This window comes from Anolis sagrei, chromosome 3 (genome assembly GCF_037176765.1).
Source record: "Anolis sagrei isolate rAnoSag1 chromosome 3, rAnoSag1.mat, whole genome shotgun sequence".
Classification (NCBI taxonomy): domain Eukaryota; kingdom Metazoa; phylum Chordata; class Lepidosauria; order Squamata; family Dactyloidae; genus Anolis; species Anolis sagrei.
In genome coordinates this window covers 197,280,746-197,304,072 of record NC_090023.1, presented here as the reverse complement: position 1 = coordinate 197,304,072, position 23,327 = coordinate 197,280,746, and the positions used below count along the sequence as shown (strand labels likewise).

General features: G+C 39.9%; 1 protein-coding gene across 3 annotated transcripts in view; it reads right to left on the bottom strand.

Annotated features, from left to right (window-relative positions):
• The window catches only part of CTBP2 (C-terminal binding protein 2), a 288,894-nt gene that overhangs the window by 106,710 nt on the left and 158,857 nt on the right, over nt 1-23,327 (bottom strand). For 2 of the 3 annotated variants that reach the window (XM_060768611.2, XM_060768613.2), the window contains exon 2: nt 10,587-10,747. The exons of the other annotated variant lie outside the window; for it this stretch is intronic. In XM_060768611.2, the coding sequence (XP_060624594.1) occupies nt 10,587-10,644 (58 nt within the window). In that variant the 5' untranslated portion in view covers nt 10,645-10,747. The remainder of the gene's footprint in view (nt 1-10,586; nt 10,748-23,327) is intronic. 3 annotated transcript variants of the gene reach the window in all.

Here is a 23,327-nt window from a genome sequence, read left to right as displayed (position 1 = left end):
TCAAAGTCAAAACCACAAATGTGGAAAGATGGCTGTACACATCTGTGATCATCTACTAGAACGCTTCCACCATGTATCCCCTCCTTTGAAAGATTTTAGAACTTGTAAACTTTTGGCACATGAAAAAACAAGTGCTTATTATACCATGCATTTCCATAAGTGTCACTGTAGGCTTTTAAAAGAAGAAAAGAAATGCAAGGCTTACCATACCCATGTCAAGAACATCTCATTAAAAAAATACATCAGTGTTCTCTGGATAGCATGCATTATTTTATAGTACTGAAGTGTATGGCTTGTTCTTTATTTTGAAAGAAGCAAATACACGTTTCCTCTTGTACTAAGACTACTCCCTTCATTCTATTTGTACATTACTGAGTTTTTGACAAAAGATCAGGTCTGCTGCACTGGTAATAAGCTCTTTGCACTCCACAAAACTAATCAAAGGCACACAACCTCAGAGTACCAACTTTCATTTTTTTGTTAAGTAGATTAGACACTGGCTCTATTGATTGCTAAAATGCATTTTTGTACACAAAATGAATTGAAAGCAATAACATGATTAGGAAAAAAAACCCCTTCAAATCTGTCCTGTGGTTTGAAATTTAACTATTTCTAGTCCCAACATATATTTGAAACAAATTATTTTCCCTTTTACAGCTAGCAGCAGAATAACAGCATTGCAGATTAAGTGCAACATATATATCCAGAGGCTGTTGGACTTAAATTATTTGTTAGTGTAATTACTAGGCTTGGTTGATCCAAAAAAAAAAAGGGTTCAAAACTCGTTTCGGCTGGTTCAATTCAAAAGTCAATTCCGATTTTCACAGAAAAAAAATCTAAATTTTTGAAACTTTTGAGACTTCCGAATCTTTTCATTAATGGTTTGAAAGTGTTATTTCCTGTTTCATTGGGTGGCCTTTACTTTGAAAGTAGCTGTTTTACTCCAGACGCAGGGAAAAGCAAGTGGAGGAAATTCCTTCCTTCTCTGGTTTAAAACTGGCTTCTCTGGCTGGAGCCGAGGCCAGGGCCCAGAAACAGGGAAAAGAAAGCGGAGGAAATTTCTTCCTTCTCTGGTTTAAAACTGGTTTCTCTGGCTTTAAAACTGGCTTCTCTGGCTTGAGCCAAAGTCAGGAAATTCCTTCCTTCCCTGGTTTAAACTGGCTTCTCTGGCTTGAGCCAAGGCCGCAGACAAGAAGCGGGAAAAAGCTGAATCATTTCCAACTCACTTCCTGAGTCGTAACAAAAATGGCGGAAAAAGCTTAGGAAGGGCAAAGGGACTTCCGGTTTTTTAAAAAGCTTCGATATCACTTCAAAAAGGTAATTTAAATGAAATTATTATGAGCAACGAGTTATCTGAGCAACTCTATCCATGCCTAGTAATTACCGTATATGAAACAGAATATGCTAAAATATTGCTATAGCACTCCTACACCTGAGATGTTTCTTCTAAGGTTTTCAGTGCTGATACATTTGATTCTTCCCACTCTACAACACAGAATGGCCTTTTGCAAGTAATAATGTGAGTTCCAATCCCATAGTGGTCATCAAAGGAAATCCCAGTCTCTCTTATAGAAGCCTAGATTCGTAGAGTTTGAAGAAATCACAAGGACCATCCGGTCCAACTTCTTGCCATGCAGGAATACACAAATACAGGACGCAAATACAATACTCCTTCATTTTTGCTCCTAACAAATTCCTGAGCAAAGTTGGTAATGCTCAGTGAGCTGTTGGGGCTTCATTCACTTGTTTTACACTTCACTAAATGCAATGTACAAGATGTTTATCTGCACAGCTTGTTTCAGGTCTGCCTCACATTCTAAATCTTGTCAAATAAGATTCCCCTGTGCTCCAACTTTCGTTGATGTAAGACAAGGGAGTAACATGTGCACAGCTTGGAGAACAGAATTACATTCCTCAGTAGGATAGAAACAATTCCACATCTGTCTAATTTGGAACCTAAGCAGCACCTCATTTGTAAGTCAAGCAGAGTCCACTTAAGCCAGAGGGGAACATTCACTAGAGAAGGACCATAAATGACTAAGTACATACACAGAACAGCAGCATTCACTTGAACTCTGTTAACAATAACATTGGCTATATATAAGATATCATTTGTCTTTGATTTTAATGTATCTATAGAGACATATATGCTATCAATGCTAGTTTTTACTTTATTTGCAAAGGCTATGCTGGAGTCACCTCCTATGCTTTAGTACTTCTGCTTCCTGGCTAGATTTGCTTCTATTAAACATCCAGGGGTAGAAGAGCTACAGCAATGATTGCAGGCAATGATTTGTAATAAAGTTGTTATTCCATGGCGATCACACTATCATAGATAGCGGATATTGTATGAACACCTTCAATATCACATCTCTCTTTAATCACACAATTTATTTATTTTGTATACCGGTCTTCTCTCCTCTGTCGAGGGACTCGGGCCGGTTTCCAACAGTAATATCAAAAACAGTCATTAAAAACATCATATTACATATTACACTAAAACGTTAAAATAGCAAAATGCAATCACATAATTACAATGGTCAGTCGTCACAGTAAATTTGTTGTTCGTCATTCATCATCGTCCATCCATATAACAGAATATTGACTCACTCGTCGAAAGCCAATCTCCATAGCCAAGTTTTCACCTGTTTTCTGAACGTCAAGATGGAAGAGGCAGTTCTGATCTCCAGTGGGAGAGAGTTCCAGAGCCAAGGGGCCACCACCAAGAAGGCCCTGTCCCTCGTCCCCACCAGACGCACCTGTGAGGCCGGTGGGACTGAGAGCAGGGCCCCTCCAGACGATCTTAACAATCTAGATGATTCATAGGGGAGAATACGTTCGGACAGGTAAACAGGGCAGGAGTTAAATCAATCAATGTGTTGAATCAACAATGAATGGTCCCACAATCATACTTCTGTATAGTCTCATAAACCCGTCTTCATGCACCACCACTGCTCTATATTTTAAATATATATATATATATATATATATATATATATATATATAGCAATTTTGCAGTTGCAACAATGGCTAACAAAAAATATGCAGATATAGTTGTAAAATATCAGATAGTCACAAAACAGGCAGCTTGGGCATAGAAAAGTAGAGTGAGAAGAGTGGGAGAGGAATGGACCCACCATACAAGAAAGATGATGGGAAGGTTGTAGGGTTCCAAGTTATTGATGGGTTTTGCTTGTCAATATCAGTGGGTGGGCTAATTGTACAGAGGAGGCAGATCGTCAGCGGAGTGATAGAGTTCTGAGTCTCAGTTGCTGTGGCACAAGCAGAGGCAATAGTTCAATATCCCAAAGTAGTGCCACCATAGGATGGAAGGCTAGGCTACTCCTTCTTTAATTTCTGGAAACTGATATAACATGGATGGGCTTTAGCACAGCAGGTTAACCACCGGCTACAATAAATCTTGCCAGTCAGAAGGTTGGCAGCTTGAAGCCTGGGTCAGGGTGAGCTCCTAATCTTTATTCCAGCTTCTGCCTACCTAGCAGTTCGAAAGCAAATGCAAGTAGATAAAGAGGTAGCACTTAAAGCAGGGAGGTATTTCAGGCACCCATATGGAAATGCCAGAAAAATGAGGCGATTCAATCAAAGGCGATACAAACAAAGCTCTTCGGCAGGAATGATGGAGCAACAGCAACTCCCCCCATGGCCGGATCTAAGCCCAATCCTCCAAGATGCCAAATATGGGAAAGCTGATATATACCTCTGTGTAGAGTTGTCAGTCTATAATGGCATTGAATGTTTGCCTTATATGTGTTCTGTGATCCGCCCTGAGTCCCCTTCGGCGTGAGAAGGGCGGAATATAAATACTGTAAATAAATAATACTTGGATATAATAACTTGATTATTTTATATTATTATAATATTGTATATTTCATAATGTGGGAGAAAAATGATGTAAGTGTTCTACATAAATTTGGTATAGTTGACACAGTGCACATTGCCTTTTGCAGACATTTTGGCACAAGTTTCTTTATTCTCTGATGCTTGCCTCCAATCAGGCATGTAGCCGGGGGGGGGGGCTTTGGGGGCTTCAGCCCCCCCCCTCCCCGAAATTCTCATGGTGGTCTGCGAAAACGGCTTACTGGTACATTATTTAGACTGTTATGTTTATTCATATAATGATCTGATCACCATGCTCAATATGTCCCATATGCATGGGGCAATGATACAAAAAGTTTGCTAGGGTATACCCTCTTTCACTCAGACTCAGCCCCCCCCAATCAAACTCAGCCCCCCCCAATCAAACTCAGCCAGCCCCCCCAAATCAAAATCCTGGCTATAGGCCTGCCCCCAATATTTGCAATACACTGACAATAAATTAAAGGACTCTTCTGTCTCCATGCATCATCTTGAGCAACACCTTCCCATATACGCCAATACACATTCTTTTTATATGGCAGATACTAGAAAAGGGGCGAAGAAGGCTAGACCACAATGGCATAATGTAGGTTTTTCCAAGTATTGGTTGTCACACATTTGTTTTAGCACAGATACACTAATAAATGGCCTTATGGGGTGTCCAATTCTTGTGCGGGCATGGTCTTAAGACAAAGCTTGGAAAAGTTATTTTTTAGGACTAAAACTCTCAGAGAGCCCATAGACAATATAAAAGATTATGAGAAATGAAGTCCAAAAAGTAACATGTTCAAACACACACTGAGTTAGCACACTTAATCTTAAATGGATAGTTCTTATACCAAATACAAGCAATGCCTATTTTATTTTTTGTAGTAAGTCATGCAGTGTTTTCTCCTACATAAGAAGATTCTATCGCAACTATAGACATTGCAAGTGGACCCTTATATTTATGCATATTACAAATGGATGGATTAACACGTATTCCTCTGTAATAAACTCAAGTGGTCATAACTAAATTAACAAAGAGTTGTTTGTATTATCTCTGCAGTTAAACATCCAGTTTTCGAAACTCGAGATATATGACACGAGCTAAAAAGCTGTATCTTTCCAACAAGTGTGCCTTTATTGCCATCTAACAAAAATAGCCACCTGAAAGACTGTAAATGAATAGAAGACACATCAACCTTAGCCAGGGAAATTATTTCTCAGTATTATTTTTAAAGTATTTATTAATTGCATTTAGACATAATCTGTTATTCCCATAAATGCTTTAATACTAGTTACAAAAGCATGTTGTATGGTGTGTGACAGCAGCAAATCCCTTCAGTATAATTAAAATTGCAAATGTAGTTGGCAAACTACAAATGTTTTTTTTTTTTTTGGTTTTATGTAAACTGCACCTTTACAGATTAGAAAAAATAATATTTTAGCCAGAGAACTCAGATGGAAGAGAAAGACTTGTCAAACCCATTGTTCAGTGCAAAATAATCTAAACTTCAATTGTATCTAATGCTCTGTTAGTAGCCTTGTCCTCTGATCCGCCTAAGTTTCTTGTACACTTAGCAACCACATCTGATAGCAAACATCAAACTGGAAGGGTGGCTTTTGAAAAATCTAAAGCTGCCTGATAGAACCCTTTTAAGTTAGGTTCAAAGTCTGTTTTAGAGATGAGATAGAGCACTACACCTGTGTGTTTATGGCATTCTGATGGGTAGAGCTCTCTCTGTCTCGCTCTCCCCCCCCCCCCCCCCGCCGTATAATTCTGGCAGTTGTCAGCAGTTTTTTTTCAGGATTACAAAGAAAGCATACTTCACTCTGCTCTGGAGAAGATTAACCCAATTTTGATTGGGTTAATTAAACTGACAGGTGGAATGGCTTTTACATTTTTTCTGCATTACATGATAAAAAGGAGACCCTCCATTCCCTCCCACCCCAACCACACACTCGCTCTGCTTTGAGTCTGAAATTTACCCTGGTCTTATAGGGAGCCCTGCTTCCCAAGGGATGCTGGTTTCAATAATGGTTGGCAGGAGGCCTGTGTGTGGAAATCAGTCACCACCACTATCCTACTCCCAGCAGATGACTAAATAATTCATGGCAAACTTTGAAGCCAGTGGGCGAAGTTGTCTGAGTGTATGGAGGGAAGAGAATAGGTCTACCATAGAATAATCTACTGCCACAAATATTCCACAAAAAATCTTTGTAAGACATTGAGGTGCACATGTGTCTTGGCCCAAGACCTGTTGCAGAAAAACACGCTCTCCCAACTTACAAATGCATGTAGAAACAGCTTTTGCTGAAAAGGACTTATTCAATATCATATCTCCAATGAAGGTATCTTCGGTCTACAGCAGGCATCCTCAAACTTTTTAAACAGTTCCTCAAACTGTTGGAGGGCCGAATTATAATGTGAAAAAAGCATGAATCCCTATGCACACTGCACATATCTTATTTGTAGTGCAAAAAAACCCCACTTAAAACAATACAATAATTAAAATGAAGAACAAATTTAACAAATATAAACTTATTAGTATTTCACTGGGAAGTGTGGGCCTGCTTTTGGCTGATGAGATAGGATTGTTGTTGTTGTGTGCTTTCAGGTCATTTCAGACTTAGGTTGACCCTAAGCGAGGGCTGGGTAAATGACCTTGGAGGGCTGTATCTGGCCCCTGGGCCTTAGTTTGAAGAACCCTGGTCTACAGAATCATAGAATCATAGAGTTGGAAAAGACCTTGTGGGCCATCCAGTCCAACCCCCTGCCAAGAAGCATGAAAATTGCATTCAAAGCTCCCCTGACAGATGGCCATGCAGCCTCTGTTTAAAAGCCTCCAAAGAAGGAGTTTCTACCACACTCTGGGGCAGAGAGTTCCACTGCTGAACAGCTCTCATAGTCAGGAAGTTCTTCCTAATATTCAGGTGGAACCTCCTTTCTTGTAGTTTGAAGGCATTGTTCCGCGTCCTGGTCTCCAGGGCAGCAGAAAACAAGCTTGCTCCCTCCTCTCTATGACTTCCTTTCACATAATTATACATGACTATCATGTCTCCTCTCAGCCTTCTCTTCTTCAGGCTAAACATGCCCACTCTTTAAGCTGCTCCTTAAAGAGCTTGTTCTCCAGACCATTCATCATTTTAGTCACCCTCCTCTAAGCCAATACCATAATACTCTTTCTTATCTTCGAAGAAATTATGCTTTAAAAATATATATAATAAAGCAGTCTTAAAACATTTCAAATTTTATTATGCATGCCTAGGTTCAATTTCTCGAGGAATCATACAGCTGGAAACCATCTTGCTGGGCAAATCTCAGAAGGTGCTAATCACTCACAAGGCATGATTTATACTACTGCTTACTGAATGACACTCTGCTATTTTTCCCCTACTGTCTGTAAAAGTTTTATAAGATGGCCATCAAACAGACATATCAATGAACTCATTAGAAAATCTGACACTTTCAATCCCGACTCTACTTTTATTTGTCTTATAAGTAAATAAATGTAAGACACACTGTCTAAGACTTGTGGTACAGACAAATTAACTACTGGCAGTGGTTTTGTTTTCATGCTAATAATTATCCTGGAAATATCCAATAAAAGAAAAAAACAACTAAAGTGGAAAAGTGTTCTGTGGAGTGCACTTGTCAAGAAACCACATCCTCAATGTCTACAACACAGATGGAGTATATCATGACTTCAAGATAACTATGAAAAAATCCTCTGAACAATACCAACTTGATTCATGTGCATAGTTTCCACTCAAACAGTATATTATATCACCATTTGCCAAAAGCAATCGCCTTCAATTTCAATGGCTCTTCAAACAATGCATACAGAAATTCTACATTCACTTTTGTAAGGAAATAAACACAAGACACACAGAACAAAATCCTTAACTTCTTAGACTGCCTCTGTGCCATGGTAAGAATGCTGCTGGTGAAATACATTGATATACTGTTTTGGTTTTTTAAAAAAACTTTTAATTTAATTCTTTTAAACTCTAAAATTTAAAATCTGTTAAATGTGAAATTGTCATCATGTGAATATGTTTAATTGTCTGAATGTGCTTGCCGCTTGTGTAGATGTAAACTGGGTTTACCTTTTGACTTCTGGTATTTTTAGAATGTTTGTCCTTTTTATTTGTTGTAAGCTGCCCTGAGTCCCCTCTGGGGAGATAGGGTGGGACAAAAATAAAGTTTTCTTTCATAACATGGGATTAAATCAGTTTGTGTCATTTTGGAGTTAAAGTATTCAATATTTCTTTGTGCAGTAACCCGAAGAGAGACTCTTACTTAGAAAGACGGTATCCATTGCCCTCTCCTGGATCTCTAGAAAAATGGCGTATCCTTCTTGGAGAAGCACATCATACCTTGGTACTCTTTCGCTGGCCACTATATGGCTATGGAGCCATGTTTTTGGATTTGGAAACTGGTTTTATGAGGTGCAGAATGAGTAACTGTGTGGAAGTGTGCTGATAGAGCAGGCATGAGCAACTTTTTTTGTGAGGGCGGCATTGCAGACCTGGGCAGGACAGGCAGGCAGGGCTGAAGGCAGGCAAGGGAGGAGGCTAGGTGTGGTTGGCCTGGGGGTGGTTGGCACCGGGAGGGGGGGTCCTCCTGGCAAACTGAGAAGAGAAGGAGACATGCATCTGGCAAGACCTCTGGAGGGCTCGCACCAGCCATGTTTCTCTCCCCAGGCTGAAAGGAGACATATGGCTGGTGAGAGCCCCAGCCAGCCATGTGTCTCTCCCCTGGGTCTCCTTTCAGTGGTGACCCACTGTGTCGCCAGGCTGAGAGGAGAAGACATGCAGCTGGCAAGAGCTCTGGAGGTCCCCAGCCAGCCATGTGTCTCTCCCCTGGGTCTCCTTTCAGTCTAGGGATATGGCGACCCACCAGGCCGCCAGGCTGAGAGGAGAAAACATGCAGCTGGCAAGAGCTCTGGAGGGCTCTCGCCAGCCATGTGTCTCTCCCCTGGCTCTCATTTCAGTCTAGGAATATGGCGACCCACCAGGTTGTCAGGCTGAGAGGAGAAAACATGCAGCTGGCAAGAGCTCTGGAGGGCTCTCGCCAGCCATGTGTCTCTCCCCCGGCTGTCTTCTCAGCCTGTGGAGGCCCAGGCTGAGATGAGGGCCAGAGGAAAAAACCAAAGGAGTACGGGCCTAGGCTTGCCCATGCTTGTGCTAGACCATTGTGCTCCAGAAACTCAACAAAGGATTCTAGCTCATAGCTGATGTTATTTTTAAAATCTTGGAAATTGTGATAGAAATGTTTATCCATGGCAGACTATATTCTACCATCCTTCATGACTTTAATGAGAGTTTACACTGCATTTTTTCCAGCCTGGACTTTGGAAGTTGATAACAGCTGTGAAAAGCATAGCTGAATTTCTCAGTCAAAATTACATCTCTTTTGTACAGAGAAATACCATCTCTGAGAGACATTAATCTTAAGATTGCACATATCCTTTCAACCTATATGATGAACCTATTATCAACAAAACCTTTCAATTCTTATTATCCAACCAGCAAAAATACTTACCAAGAAGAAATTTTAAACACATTCTTTAAAATGGACTCAAGCCGAAAATACAACTGTGCATTCTACCCTTTCATGAAAACCACATGCATCCCATCTGATTTCAACAAATGAATGTATGTATCTAGGCTTCAAAAGTGCAGAAATATAACTCTGGTACACAAGTGAAAGCAGACGGCTTCTTTTCTAGCATGGAAGTTGTCTATTTAAGGGAGCAGGTAAAGCAAACTGACAAAAATTGCAGCCATCTCACAGTCATGGAGATCATGGAGGCATTAGACAGAACACAGGGCTTATGTGGGAAACTGACAATATCCCACATACCCTGTAATGTAACCACTACCTAAATACCATTACAATGTCACTAGAAAGAGCCTTTCCTCACACTTCCTCCATGACAGTTGTGGATAAGAGATGAGAAAACATACATTACCATATATAGCAAGATGTAATGGCACACAAGTGATTTTTTAATTACAAAAATCTTATGGAATAGACACAAAGTTTTTCTCGACTGTTGCCATTGCTTGACTACTACTTACACCTTTTCGTAACTAGTACACAAAGGACATATATACTAATATATGTTGACCTCATGTATAAGTTGAAGGCAGATTCTGAGCCAAAATTATGGATTTTGATATGACCCGAGGATAAGTTGAGGGTCATTCTGCATAGAGGGGAAACACCAATGCCACCTCAGGAGACTAGCAGTCTCTGGCTACACCAGCATTTTCCCACCCAGGCATTCAAAATGCCGGAAGCGGTACTACATCAAAAAAAAAAAAAAAGGTAAAGGGGTTTGGTGATTCTGTTGGGTTTTCCCAGGGTGACCTATGCTCTAGTCTTTCGCCACTCTACTCAGAGAAGGAGATGATACCATTTTTATATAAGAGTTAAGGCACAATACGTACGCTGACACATGGATAAGTAGATCCAGTTTTTTTTTTTTTGGTCAGTCTCTTGGTTACCCTTTCCAGGGTACACAAAATTATGTTAACTCCATGACACTACAAAATACGAAATGATAACTTGGATGCTGCACTCTGTATCGTGCTGAATTTCAATGATACCACCTGTGCTCTATTTGTTTTCCATAAAAGAAACATAAATGAATGACTATCAAATTTTCCAGAGGTTTCTGGCATATGTTGTATATAGCAGAGTTCACATCAAGTCTTACCTTCGCAAATTCTGTCCAGTCGCTGCCGTTTGACTTTATGTTTGTCCACAAGTGCCATTGCGCTATTGCGTTTTATAACTTTTGGAACCAAAGGACAAAGCAATCTTCCAAGAGCTTATGGAAATTCACAGTAGTCTGAGTGCATAACGTCACTCTGAATCCTGAAACGAAAAGAGAGTTGTACATCGTTGGCCCTTCGTTTTTTTTTCAACTGTTATTAAAAATGTGTACAGATGTTACCTATGTTATCAGGCTAAAATAGCTTCAATTCTTTTGACCCTAAGACAGTTAGCAGCATGCCAAATGTCTAATCCCTACTCTGCAATGAAAGGAGAAACTGCTTAGACAAATCTTTGTGTCAGTTCCATATGTTTATTTTAGCTGCAAAAAGCTATGCATTTGTATTTTTCCTTTCTTCCTTCAATTTACATTCAATCTTTCCTCCCAAACGTGGGAATCAAGTCGGGTCACAGAAAGATTAAAATGCAGATAGGAATAAAAAAAAGCTATACTACTAAAATATGGTTAAATAGTTTAAAGTACTGATATTCAAGCAATTTGAAAATACACCAAAAAAGGTACAGTATCCAACACTTAAACCTCAAAGATTCCTAAGTCATTTGGCTCATCAGAGAACCCTCAGCATATGCAAAATTCATTCCTCCCAAAATTTTGGGCCTTTTTAATGCGAGGTTCATTTTTATAAGCACTAAAGAGGAAGTGCCCTACATGCAGAGGCGGCTCAACCCATTACGCAAAGTAAGCATTTGCAGTATAGTTGATTTTGCCCGGGGGTGCTCTTGAGGCGCTCTTGGGGGAAAATACACTTTGACATACGCGAGTTGTAGTTACTGGGATGTATAGTTCACCTACAATCAAAGAGCATTCTGAACTCCACCAATGATGGAATTGAACCAAATATGGCACACAAAACTCCTACGACAAACAGAAAATATATATCAGTGATTGGTTGGGGGGGGGGGGGCACCAAAATACTGTTTGCTTACCCTTGAAAATTACCTAGGGCCGCCTCTGCCTACATGTCCATTTTGCTATGCTTGGGGGCTTTTTAAACCTGCTTTAGTACCAGAGAACAATAGCTCACCAATTACAGCTCAAAAAAATTGTTCCCTCCATATGGAACAATTTAAAATGTACACCTTATTTTATCAAATTACATTGCGAAAATAATGGTGTGAATTAGATTCAGTTGCAAACTTGAAAAACACAGCTGACCAAGCAGTAGTGCATCCTTGCTAGTACTACCCACTTTAAAGTACCCTCGTTGTGTTGGTCTTTTATTCGGCTTAAAAGGGGAGGCTATGTAGTGGTGCTCATCGATTTCTCTCAGAATTTGAGGGTTCTCCATAAGACACTATTAGACCTGAGTTGGGCATTTCTGCTGAACGACTCACAGGTAAACTTTGAGCACTATTCCATTAATTTATCTGGATTGAGAAACCTTGTCCAAAGGTGAAGCCATGTGGTGGTAGGGTATCTGCTTGCCATTCTTTACATGGGGTGATAGAGTCTTACTGGGACTGCTCTCCTTCTTTTGGTTATATCAAAATAGTAAACATCATGAGGGTGAATGACACAAGAAGCACGTAAACAAACAAATCTAGGGAGGATTTTACTTTTGTAAGTAAAAGAATGGGTTATTTATTTTTTTCCAACATTTCTACCCCATCCTTCTCAACCCCCGAAGGGGGACTCAGGGCGGCTTCCAACAGGAGGAATTCAATGCCGACAATACACAAAACATTATGTACAACTTTATACAAAAGATAAAACATTAGATTAAAATACATTTAAAACAATATTAAACAAGAATAAAAACTAAGAAACAAAGTATACACAGCGACTTGATATTCCCGTCTACAGAATGACAGGCAAATGCTCTACCACTATGCTACTTTGCCTTATGACAAGGCCACGCAATCCAGAAAAATTAGAGGAATGATGTTCAAAGTTAAATAACTCAATACACATGATCCATTCAATGGAAGTATTAAACACAGGCCTAATAATTTCTTTTAGAGAATACATCCTCAAACTTGGAGCAAAATCAGTAAATTGCAAATAGTGCTCTTCTTGCTACTGTGCATTACATTCCCTGGGATAATTTTTTTGGTTTTGTTTCAAAGTTTTGAAAATCTAGGGGCGCATTACATTTGATGGTGCATTAGATTCACATAAATACAATCGTCTATGGGCATGATTTTCCCAACTCTGCCTTAAATAGAAGGAAAAGCTAGTAAAGAGCTGTACATTATAGCAGGCACAAAACTGCTATAATACTTATTTCCTCCTAAACATGAACTTGTTGCTGCCTTTCATTCCAAACTTGTCTGTGATAGAATGCTATTAAAGCTATATGTCACTCTCTGAGCTCCTGCATTTGAACAGATCCCTAGAGACCATAAACCAGAATCTATTAAAAAGTCAGACACAATTGCAGAAGAGTTAGTAAGACTGCAAGCTGTAGGCAGAGCTTGACTTACTTTATTATTTTTATAGCATCTGGCCATTTCCACAATACCCAGGCACCTTATGATGCTAGACAGTAGGAAGAATGGAAGACAGAAACTGATTTTGTTGTATACACACTTTCATAAGCTCATGGGTGTAAAGTATGTACTTAGATCATACATTGTTTGTACACTGATAATATGTGTTCACCGTAATTTGTAAAAATGAATGTGGATTCTCAGAATAACAACAACATCAACAACAACAACAATCTTTATTTATACCTCGCCCCATTTCCCCAGAGGAGCTTAATTGTTTCCAAAAAGTGGTCAGACGTCAGCTCCAGTTTTGGACCTACAAACAGCTAAGTTGACCACGAAGCTAATCCTGCCCCCTAGAGGCTCCTAAAAACACAACTGATTCCTCACCCTAATATTTGGGAAGGGGATCTTTGTGTGTTGAAGTGATCCTTAGCCCCTGAGAACTGTCCACCCTGGTATAACACAAGCATGATAGGTGCTATACAGTTTGCAACGAACAAGACCCTTGTTTATGATATTCTTCAAAACATTATAAAGCCTGTCCCCAGGTTACGAACAAGATAGGTTCTGTAGGTTTGCTCTAAAGCTGAATTTGGATGCACCTGTATGTACAAAACAGGTACATTTTTAAAGTGTAACTCAAGACAGAAACTTTTTTTTAGTTTTGGATAACATAAGGAAGAGTTAATATCCATGTACCATTTGTTTTTCTGTCTGTGTCCCTGTTCAGAAGATTTCACGTCACTTTCTGACCCTGTGATAATTGGATTTTAAACAATTTGGCTTGTTGTCGGAAAAAAAAAGCTTAGTAAAAAAATAATATAGCAAGACCCTTGTAATTGTAGTGGGTATGTGAACCATAGACCATTAAATTACCTCAGCACAACATAGAGTTCGGCTGGAAGATCTGGAGATTCCTTAAGAGGTATCCTTTCAAGAAATTGGTTATGTCCTTCAACACAACTCTATGGTAACTTCCAGGGGAAGTATATCATAGAATTGCCAGGAAGACCTAGCCAATTCCTAAAGAGACCATCCCCCCCACCTCTGGACACAGGTAAGTAAAAACGTTGATATGGTTTCTGCACTTATGGGGGCCTTACTGTAGTCACTTTTCACTAGAGAGATTCCAGATTTATTGCTTGGGACCTGCAGATATGGTTAGGAAATACTACTTTCTGAAATCTTGGAAGTGCTCTTATAGGTCTCTTCCATATGGTTCTATATCCCAGAATATCAAGGTAGAAAATCCCACAATATCTGCTTTGACCTGGGTTATCTGAGTCCACACTCAGATAATGTGGGATTTCCTGCCTTGATATTTTGGGATATAGGGCTGTGTGGAAGAGCCCCTAGTCAATGTAGACAAGAGTGAGATAAATGGATCCAAGGCAACACCATATATTCCTAATTCTATAACTTTATCTCACATGTAAAAAAAATTCCTCTCTTTCCTTGGAGGTTTTTTTGTGTGCAAATGTGGCATTACTATTACATGAACTTGGAAAAAGCGAAAAAGCAAAAAGAGACCTAAATAAATAAGTAAATATCAGATTTCAAGCAACTGTATACAAAACACATTAAATTTTCACCATGTAAGACAATCTCACCAGTGATTCAGTGAGAACTCATCACTTGGTGGATAACAAAGTGGTGGGTAGGGGCCAAGAGACCTAGATAATGATGTCTTTGATGTGTTTCGCTCAGATCACTTAACTGGGCACCCAGATAAATGTATTGTTTGGTGTTCTAATGATAAATTCCTATAAAATATTTACAAGAGATATTTTCTCTGAACGGGTCTTTAGACGTTTTTCTACCTATCTCTCTCCCAAGGAAATATACAGGGTTTTTCAAAACGGCGGAGCTGTGTATATCTATAGCAATGACAATATGTACTATTCTCTGCTCTAACTAGACTAGCATGTGAATGTTCTTGAAGACACTTCCAGTTTTACTGATGTAGTTTGCTGGTTCCAGCTTATGATGCTGAAACAGAGCCTAGTCAGCTGCTTTCGAAGCATTATCTCTTGCACCTGCTAACAACCTGGCAACCTTCTCTTAAAGTCTCCCTATGATCAGCATTATTCTCAAGTAAATTAAAAGCAAAGTGGATTTCTTTGCAAAAAGCCTGAATATCAACATAATTACTTGGAGGAAAAAGACAGCTCCTACGTACTTAAAGGGAAGTCAAATCAAATGTGAAAGATAATACTATGTGTATGTAACAGTCAATCCTAACCCTATGAATCTGCAGTTTCTACAGTGTCCTATTAATCATTTTCTATCAAAACCATTTTTGTTGATAAAGAATTCAAGAAAGTGGATGTCACGTGATTAGAATCAAGATGGGGCAACTGAGAAACACACAGGGAAGGACAGCAAACTAAAGAAGATACTTATTGTAGATACCTGCTGTCAAGTTGACTTCAACTTATGGTGGCCTTATGAATGAGTAACCTACAAGACATCAACAGATCTGCTCAGACCTTACAGACTCAGGGATATGGGTTACTTGACTGTGTCAATTCAATTTCATCTTCCTCTTTTCCTACTGCTACATCAAATAATGCCTTGGACCATGAGAAGTTCCAACCAGTCCATATTCCAGGAACAAAAGCCCCACTGCTCATTGGAGAGAAGGATATTAGAGGCAAAGATGAAGTACTTTGGCCATATCATGAGAAGACAGGAAAGCTTAGAGAAGACAATGATGCTGGGGAAAATGGAAGGAAGAAGAAAGAGGGGGCGACCAAGGGCAAGATGGATGGATGGTGACTGGCTTGACTCTGAAGTGACTGGCTTGACTCTGAAGGAGCTGGGGGTGGTGACGGCTGACAAGGAGCTCTGGCATGGGCTGGTCCATGAGGTCACAAAGAGTCGGGAGCAATTGAACAAATAAGCAGCAACAACATCAAATATTGTTTTTCTATTGGGTCATGCCTTCTCATCATATGACCAAGGTTTGACAGTTTTGGCTTAGCCATCTTGGCTTCCAGTGATTCAGGTTTGATCTGCTCTAGGAACCATTAATTGGCCTTTTTAGAAGTCCACAGTATCCATAAAATGGTTCTCCACTATTTTCAAATGAGTTTATTTTCTTTTTATCCGTTTATTTATTTATGTATTTATTTTCAGCATTTTTACCTCACCCTTCTCAACCCCGGGGGGGGGGGAGGTGCTGGGCACAGAGCATTTATTCACAATAAAATATAATGGGAGATCACCAACTAATAGCAGGTGTTGCCAATCAATATCAGGTACTTTAGGCTATATTTCAGAGGAAGGAACTGACAAAACCACCCCTGAGTATTCCTTACCTCAGAAAACCCTACAAAATTCATGGGGTTGCTTTAAGTCCGTGGTTCTCAATGGGTGGGTCCCAGGTGTTTTGGCCCACAACTCCCAGAAGTCCCAGCTAGTTTACCAGCTGTTAGGATTTCTAGGAGTTGAAGCCCAAAACATCTGGGGATCCACAGGTTGAGAACAACTACTTTAAGTTGATAAGTAATTTAAAGGCTCATACACACACAAAAGACGGTGCCCTCAATCATTTGGAAAGTTGCAGTTTAAAGGAAATGGGTGTTTGAATGTTATGGATTAATGGAGCACTAAATGATACAGATCATAATTATATCCATTGTCAAGGCTCCTCTTTTGACTAGAGGTGGATATTCTCCCATGAAATAATATTGCTTAATGTCTTTTTCAAGGTAGTCCTAGAAGTGGGCAAGTCACAAACTCAAATTCCCAAAAAATCCCTGTGACAGGTTTTTGCTGTATGTTGAAAGCCTGATTAAAGCTACTCCCTAAGACTAATAATCCTAGCTATTTCTCCAACACAGCATTTGCTAGGAAAGGTTTGGCTTTCAGAAGCAACTATCAATAGTTAAAAAACACAACACTGTTGGGGGTGTTGGGGGGAGAGATAAGACTGTAACAAATCTGCCTACTAGGATCTCAATTTCATGGAGATTATTGTTATTATTATAGATGGTTATCAATTATGTATCACGTTGATAGTTAATTTATAAAAAGAATAGGGGCTTGCTGGTGCTGCTGAATTCTGACTGATAGGAGATAGGCGATTTCCTGGTAGTTAATGGCCAATTTCCGAGCAATACGATTGCAGCATAATCACAGAGATTTATAGTAATAATTAATTGATTTTTCTCTCAAATTGTGAAGATTCTAAAGAGCATGATTCCCACTCCTATTAATAATTAATCCTGCATTTCAGAAGGACCCAAACCTCTGTATTCTAGGCACTAAAGTTCTTTTTAAAGTTACGGTATCGCCAATAGAAACTTCGGGGTGTGGGGAAGAAGCCATGTATATAAATAAAAGGTTACAATAAATAAATGCAGTAGAAATGATAAACAAAGCATTTTCCATTTTTAGCATTTCTCAGTGTAATTTTAGTACCCATCTATACTAATAAGAATAGATCATGGTAAGCATTTTCCATTTTTTAGCATTTCTCAGTGTAATTTTGGTACTCATCCATACTAATAAGAATAGACCATGGTAAGTCTAAACTGGATTGGAACGGAGGGTGGTTAGGCTACTTTAAAATAAAGCTTTCTCATGCAAGTGATCTGCCAATTATATGGGGGCCCCTTTAGGGCTGTATTTCCCAACCTGTAGTCTGTGGACCAGCAGTGGTCCACAAGATCAAAAATATGGTTAGTGGCCTCCGCATTACTAAACCTCTGAAACAAGAGCAACTGGTCTCGCAAAACCTTCTTATAGTGCCAAGGCTTATTAAATATGGGTTTCTCTGGGCGAGCAGATGGTGACTACTGGATGGCATATGTTCTGTTTCAGAAACTAGAGCTGATGTGGTCTATCCAATACAATTTTCTGAATCAGAACCCCAAATAACCATACTGAATCTAAAGTTGACCAAACACCGATTTTTAACCCTTTTGATACTTATGTTGGAGAGTGATCCCTGGTCAAAGTGGTTCCTGATCAAAAAAGGTTGAGAACCACTGCTTTAGGGCCATTTATCACCAACAATCCCCATGTTTTACACTTTTTTTCTATCTTTTTTCTTTCCACAAAAAAAAGATGATAGAATATTTTTTAAAAACGTAATCATGCAAAATCCTTTGACAGATAGGACTAGGACCCATCAATCTAGGATGACCCTTCTACCAAAAATGTGAAAGATAACGGTTGTTCAAAAGCCAGTTGGGAGAGATGGGACCAACTCAAGAGACAGGCAACCATGGAAAGTCTACAGGCCAGGCCTAACATTAGGCAGTGCTGTATCTGGCTCAAAATAGCAGATGATATGCACAGTGAAATCATCCCCTAACACCCCAGAAATGATTCTCTTTAATTTCCAACAATTCCCTTCTGTTGGATCATAGAATCATAGAATCAAAGAGTTGGAAGAGACCTCATGGGCCATCCAGTCCAACCCCCTGCCAAGAAGCAGGAATATTGCATTCAAATCACCCCTGACAGATGGCCATCCAGCCTCTGTTTAAAAGCTTCCAAAGAAGGAGTCTCCACCACACTCCGGGGCAGAGAGTTCCACTGCTGAACGGCTCTCACAGTCAGGAAGTTCTTCCTCATGTTCAGATGGAATCTCCTCTCTTGTAGTTTGAAGCCATTGTTCCGCATCCTAGTCTCCAAGGAAGCAGAAAACAAGCTTGCTCCCTCCTCCCTGTGGCTTCCTCTCACATATTTATACATGGCTATCATATCTCCTCTCAGCCTTCTCTTCTTCAGGCTAAACATGCCCAGCTCCTTAAGCCGCTCCTCATAGGGCTTGTTCTCCAGACCCTTGATCATTTTAGTCGCCCTCCTCTGGACACATTCCAGCTTGTCAATATCTCTCTTGAATTGTGGTGCCCAGAAATTGGACACAATATTCCAGGTGTGGTCTAACCAGAGCAGAATAGAGGGGTAGCATTACTTCCCTAGATCTAGACACTATGCTCCTATTGATGCAGGCCAAAATCCCATTGGCTTTTTTTGCCGCCACATCACATTGTTGGCTCATGTTTAACTTGTTGTCCACGAGGACTCCAAGATCTTTTTCACACGTACTGCTCTCGAGCCAGGCATCCCCCATTCTATATCTTTGCACTTCGTTTTTCCCTGCCAAAGTGGAGTATCTTTTTGTTAGTTTTGGCCCATCTCTCTAATCTGTCAAGATCGTTTTGAATCCTGCTCCTGGAGGACTCAGCTACATGACCACTGTGGTCTCTCCTACACCACTGAATTAGCCTACTGCCCTCAGCAACAGTGGGCAACACACATGTTAGAATAAATATCAAACAACAGAAATGTGCACCAACACATCCCATGGAAACAAATATCTGTGCCCATCAATAGAGAACCTGTAAGTCATGCAATCACACCCACATCCAACCATACAACTGTACAGTTCATCTTTAGAAGGAAGGCTGGACGGGCTTCAGCTTCAACCACATTCCAGAGAATTGAAGCTGCTAAAAACAAAGCAAGCTATGATGAAACTTTTTACCACTGAGGCTACCTCCTGCAATGTTGAATCATGCAAGTGGTGGCAGAAAAACTAGCCTCCTTTGTTTCAGCTCCAAGCGAAACTTCATTTCTACAAGGCTTGACCCAAGGAGAATGCCACCTAAGCAACTCTGAGAAAAAGCATGATAATGGGAAGTCTGACTTGGCCACGGTAGTCCACGCTTTGGTTACATCCCGTTTAGACTACTGCAACGCTCTCTATGTGGGGTTGCCTTTGAAGACAGCTCGGAAGCTCCAACTAGTCCAACGCTTGGCAGCCATGATTTTAACAGGAGCGGAGCGCAGGGAGCATACAACCCCCCTGTTGCGCCAACTCCACTGGCTACCGATCTGCTACCGGGCTGAATTCAAAGTGCTGGCGTTGGCCTTTAAAGCCCTAAACGGTTCCGGCCCAAGCTACCTATCTGACCGCATCTCTGCCTATGAACCCACCAGGACCTTGAGATCTTCCGGGGAGACCCTGCTCTCGATCCCGCCTGCTTCTCAAGCTCGGCTGGCGGGGACGAGAGATAGGGCCTTCTCGGTGGTGGCTCCTCGGCTGTGGAACGCCCTTCCTACGGACATTAGACTAGCACCATCTCTAATGGTATTCCGCAAAAAGGTGAAGACCTGGATGTTTGTGCAGGCGTTTGAGTAATTTAGTGCAATCTGGTAATGGAACATAGGAATGGAACAATGGACGACGAACCTGGACTACGCTTGGATGATGAGAAGATTGGGTACGGTTGTTTTTCGTAATAATTGTGCATTGTAATTGCTTATTGGTAATTTATGGATAATGTGTTAAGTCAATTGTTATATGTTGTATGGAACCACTGCTGTTTCTACTGTTTTTACTGTTTGTGAACCGCTGTGAGTCGCCTTCGGGCTTGAGATACAGCGGTATATAAGCAAAGTAAGTAAATAAATAAATAAATGAAGTAGTATCCGGTAACTGATAATTGAGATAGAATTATAGAGCAATGGACCATGTGTTGATCTGCAGCAGAGACATTTGAGCTTCTAACTGATTAAGGTAGCTCTTCAGATATTGTTGGGCTGAAACTCCTGTAAGACCTAGGCAGCATTGATGAAGGATAACAAGAGTTGCAGCTGACATCTGGAGGACCATAAGCAGCCCATCCCCTGACCTAGATGCTGACCTAGAGGAAGTGGAAATAGCAGATTGCATAGCTGTGCAGATCTAGCAGTTTCTTCATTTCATGTGACATAGCACTGAACGTCACTACTGTCAACACATTCATACTGGAAGTGTGGCCTTAGTGGTGATGGCAATCAGAACAGAGACTGATATTTCTGTCCCTCTCGTTGCCAAGCCATCACCCTTAAAAATGCAGTTAAAAACACATTGCTGAGAACAGCCATTTTAAATTGGTAATGGCTTCTTTATTTACATGGCTCAGAATCTCTGCATGTAAAATATTGGCTTTTAAGCCAACTGCACTTGACAACAGCAGGGACTCTTAGATCATCAGGAGCATGGAAGAATTAGAAAGGAAAAGAAACCCCAGCTACTTTCCCCTAGTAATTAACAAATGTTACAAATCTTGAACGTATAATATAGGGGAGACACACCAACATACACACACACACACACGAAAAGAAATCAATTATCTTTAAACAACTATATTTGCTAGAGGTAAGATGGCTGTCAAACACACCACTTGAAGAATGTACAAATACAACTTTGAACCAGAAAAGGAATGCAAAAATCTGTATTTATTGTTTGCTCAGAGGCTTCATGCACACTTAAAGCCAAATAAAGCAGTCCCTCACTGCATCTGGAAACTCAATAAAAATAAATCTCGTTGGATTGTTTGATTAATCCAAAACTGTACATGTGAGAACACTCTACAACAGAGGTAAATGAAATGTGTTAAAAGATATGCAAGTTCATAAACCATACTGACTTAAAACACACAGAACACTGAATTCACACAACTCAATATAGCTGTCTTTCTGTATAGAAGCAGGGCTAAACTGTGTAGGGAATGCAGATATGCATGCCATTCTAGGCCCCTAACATTTCTATTTACCTGACAGCACTATACATCTTCACTTATTAAGCATAAAGATCCAAAAAGGATTCTGTAACCACACTGAGATCAATGTACTTACAGAGCTTCCACTGGAAAAAAAATTCTTGAGATTTCCAATAACAAGAGCAACGTCAATATGCAGCTATAGATTATTACAGCATGCTTTTGAGATCTTTGCGTTGAAGTATGAACAGCAAACTGTCAACATACCCATACATAGAGTTATAAAGGAAATACTTAACCAGAGTTCCAAGAGCTTTAGGAAACAAAGTTATGCCTAGATTTTAAAGTAGTAATTGAAGATGCAGGTTGCAGGTAGAAAACTCCAAGAATATGAAAGAGCAAGGAAGAAAGGATGGCAACAAACTAAAGAGTAGGAAGCCCTTGTTCAACTAAGGAACATGGAGTTCTATCAACAAGGACAATAATGAGAAATACAGGCTGAAATGTGGAGGAGCTAAGCCATTAAGAGTAAGAACAAGAAGCTTATACAGGATACTAAAAAAAGACTGGCATCCAATAAAGGGACATCACAAGTGGGGCAACATTGTCAAAATGACTAGTAAAAAAGTAATACTGGAAGCAAGATGCTGCCAGGAAACAAGGAGGCTAAGATGGATTAATGGAACACCAATCAATAGAAGATTAGAAGATAAGAAATGTCTAAACATTAGTTCAAGTGTTTGCAGAAAAAGAAAACAGAACAAAAGTCTGGTTCTAAAAATAACTATAACCTAAATTTAAAAGACAGGACAAATGATGGACTGTAGTAGCAAAAATATTCCACTGTTGGTGCCACAAAATACAATATGTATAGGATGAATTATGTGTTTTATCATTGGTGATTTATACCCCTTCTCTGCCATGTAGCCGGTTTTATGAACAAGTTACTCGTATATCAACTTCACTACTTTGCCTTGTCTCAATCTGGCAGCAGCTATTTTTTGAATGGTCACCTCCCATGATTTCTGTTTTGTACCAGCACCCACAAAGCTTTGTCAAAAGTACAAATGTGCCCATAGGCGTCAAGACTGGAAACTTCTGCTCTTCATTTTTCTTTCTAACCTCAACTCAGACACACTGAAGCATAATTCAAAAACACAACATCTATAGCAACTCAACATCCAACATAAATAACACTAAATTTTCTTCAATATTCCTAGACTACAAGATGTCAATAGTTTATGAACCTATCTAGGTTATTTGGGAGCACATTGCACATATATTGGCATGGCCTTATATTTAAGTGGTAGCCAGGAGTATGATATAGAAAGAAACCTTCTGACTCATAAAAATGATGAGTGTAAGCTGTGGAGATGCTGAACCTAGCCTATATTGCAGACAAAAGTCCTTTTAGCCATCGTAGACTCTCTCCTGTCAAATTGAAACAACACATTCTTTTTTTAAAAAAATATTTTTTATTATGTAGACATTATGGGACCCCCCCCCCCAAAAAAAAGAACCAACACTTAATGTATACATGGAAAGTGGGAGAACATTGAGTTTCCAGAAAAGTAGGAAAGAAGAGTAAAAGAGTAAATCTAATTAAGAAAAAAAAACCCCAGACACAGTGTTTTATGTCCATTGACTTCCATCCTGTGCTTTCACTCATATCCTTTGTGAATTTTTTAATGTTTATGCCAATAATTTGGCTTTCATCCTATTCT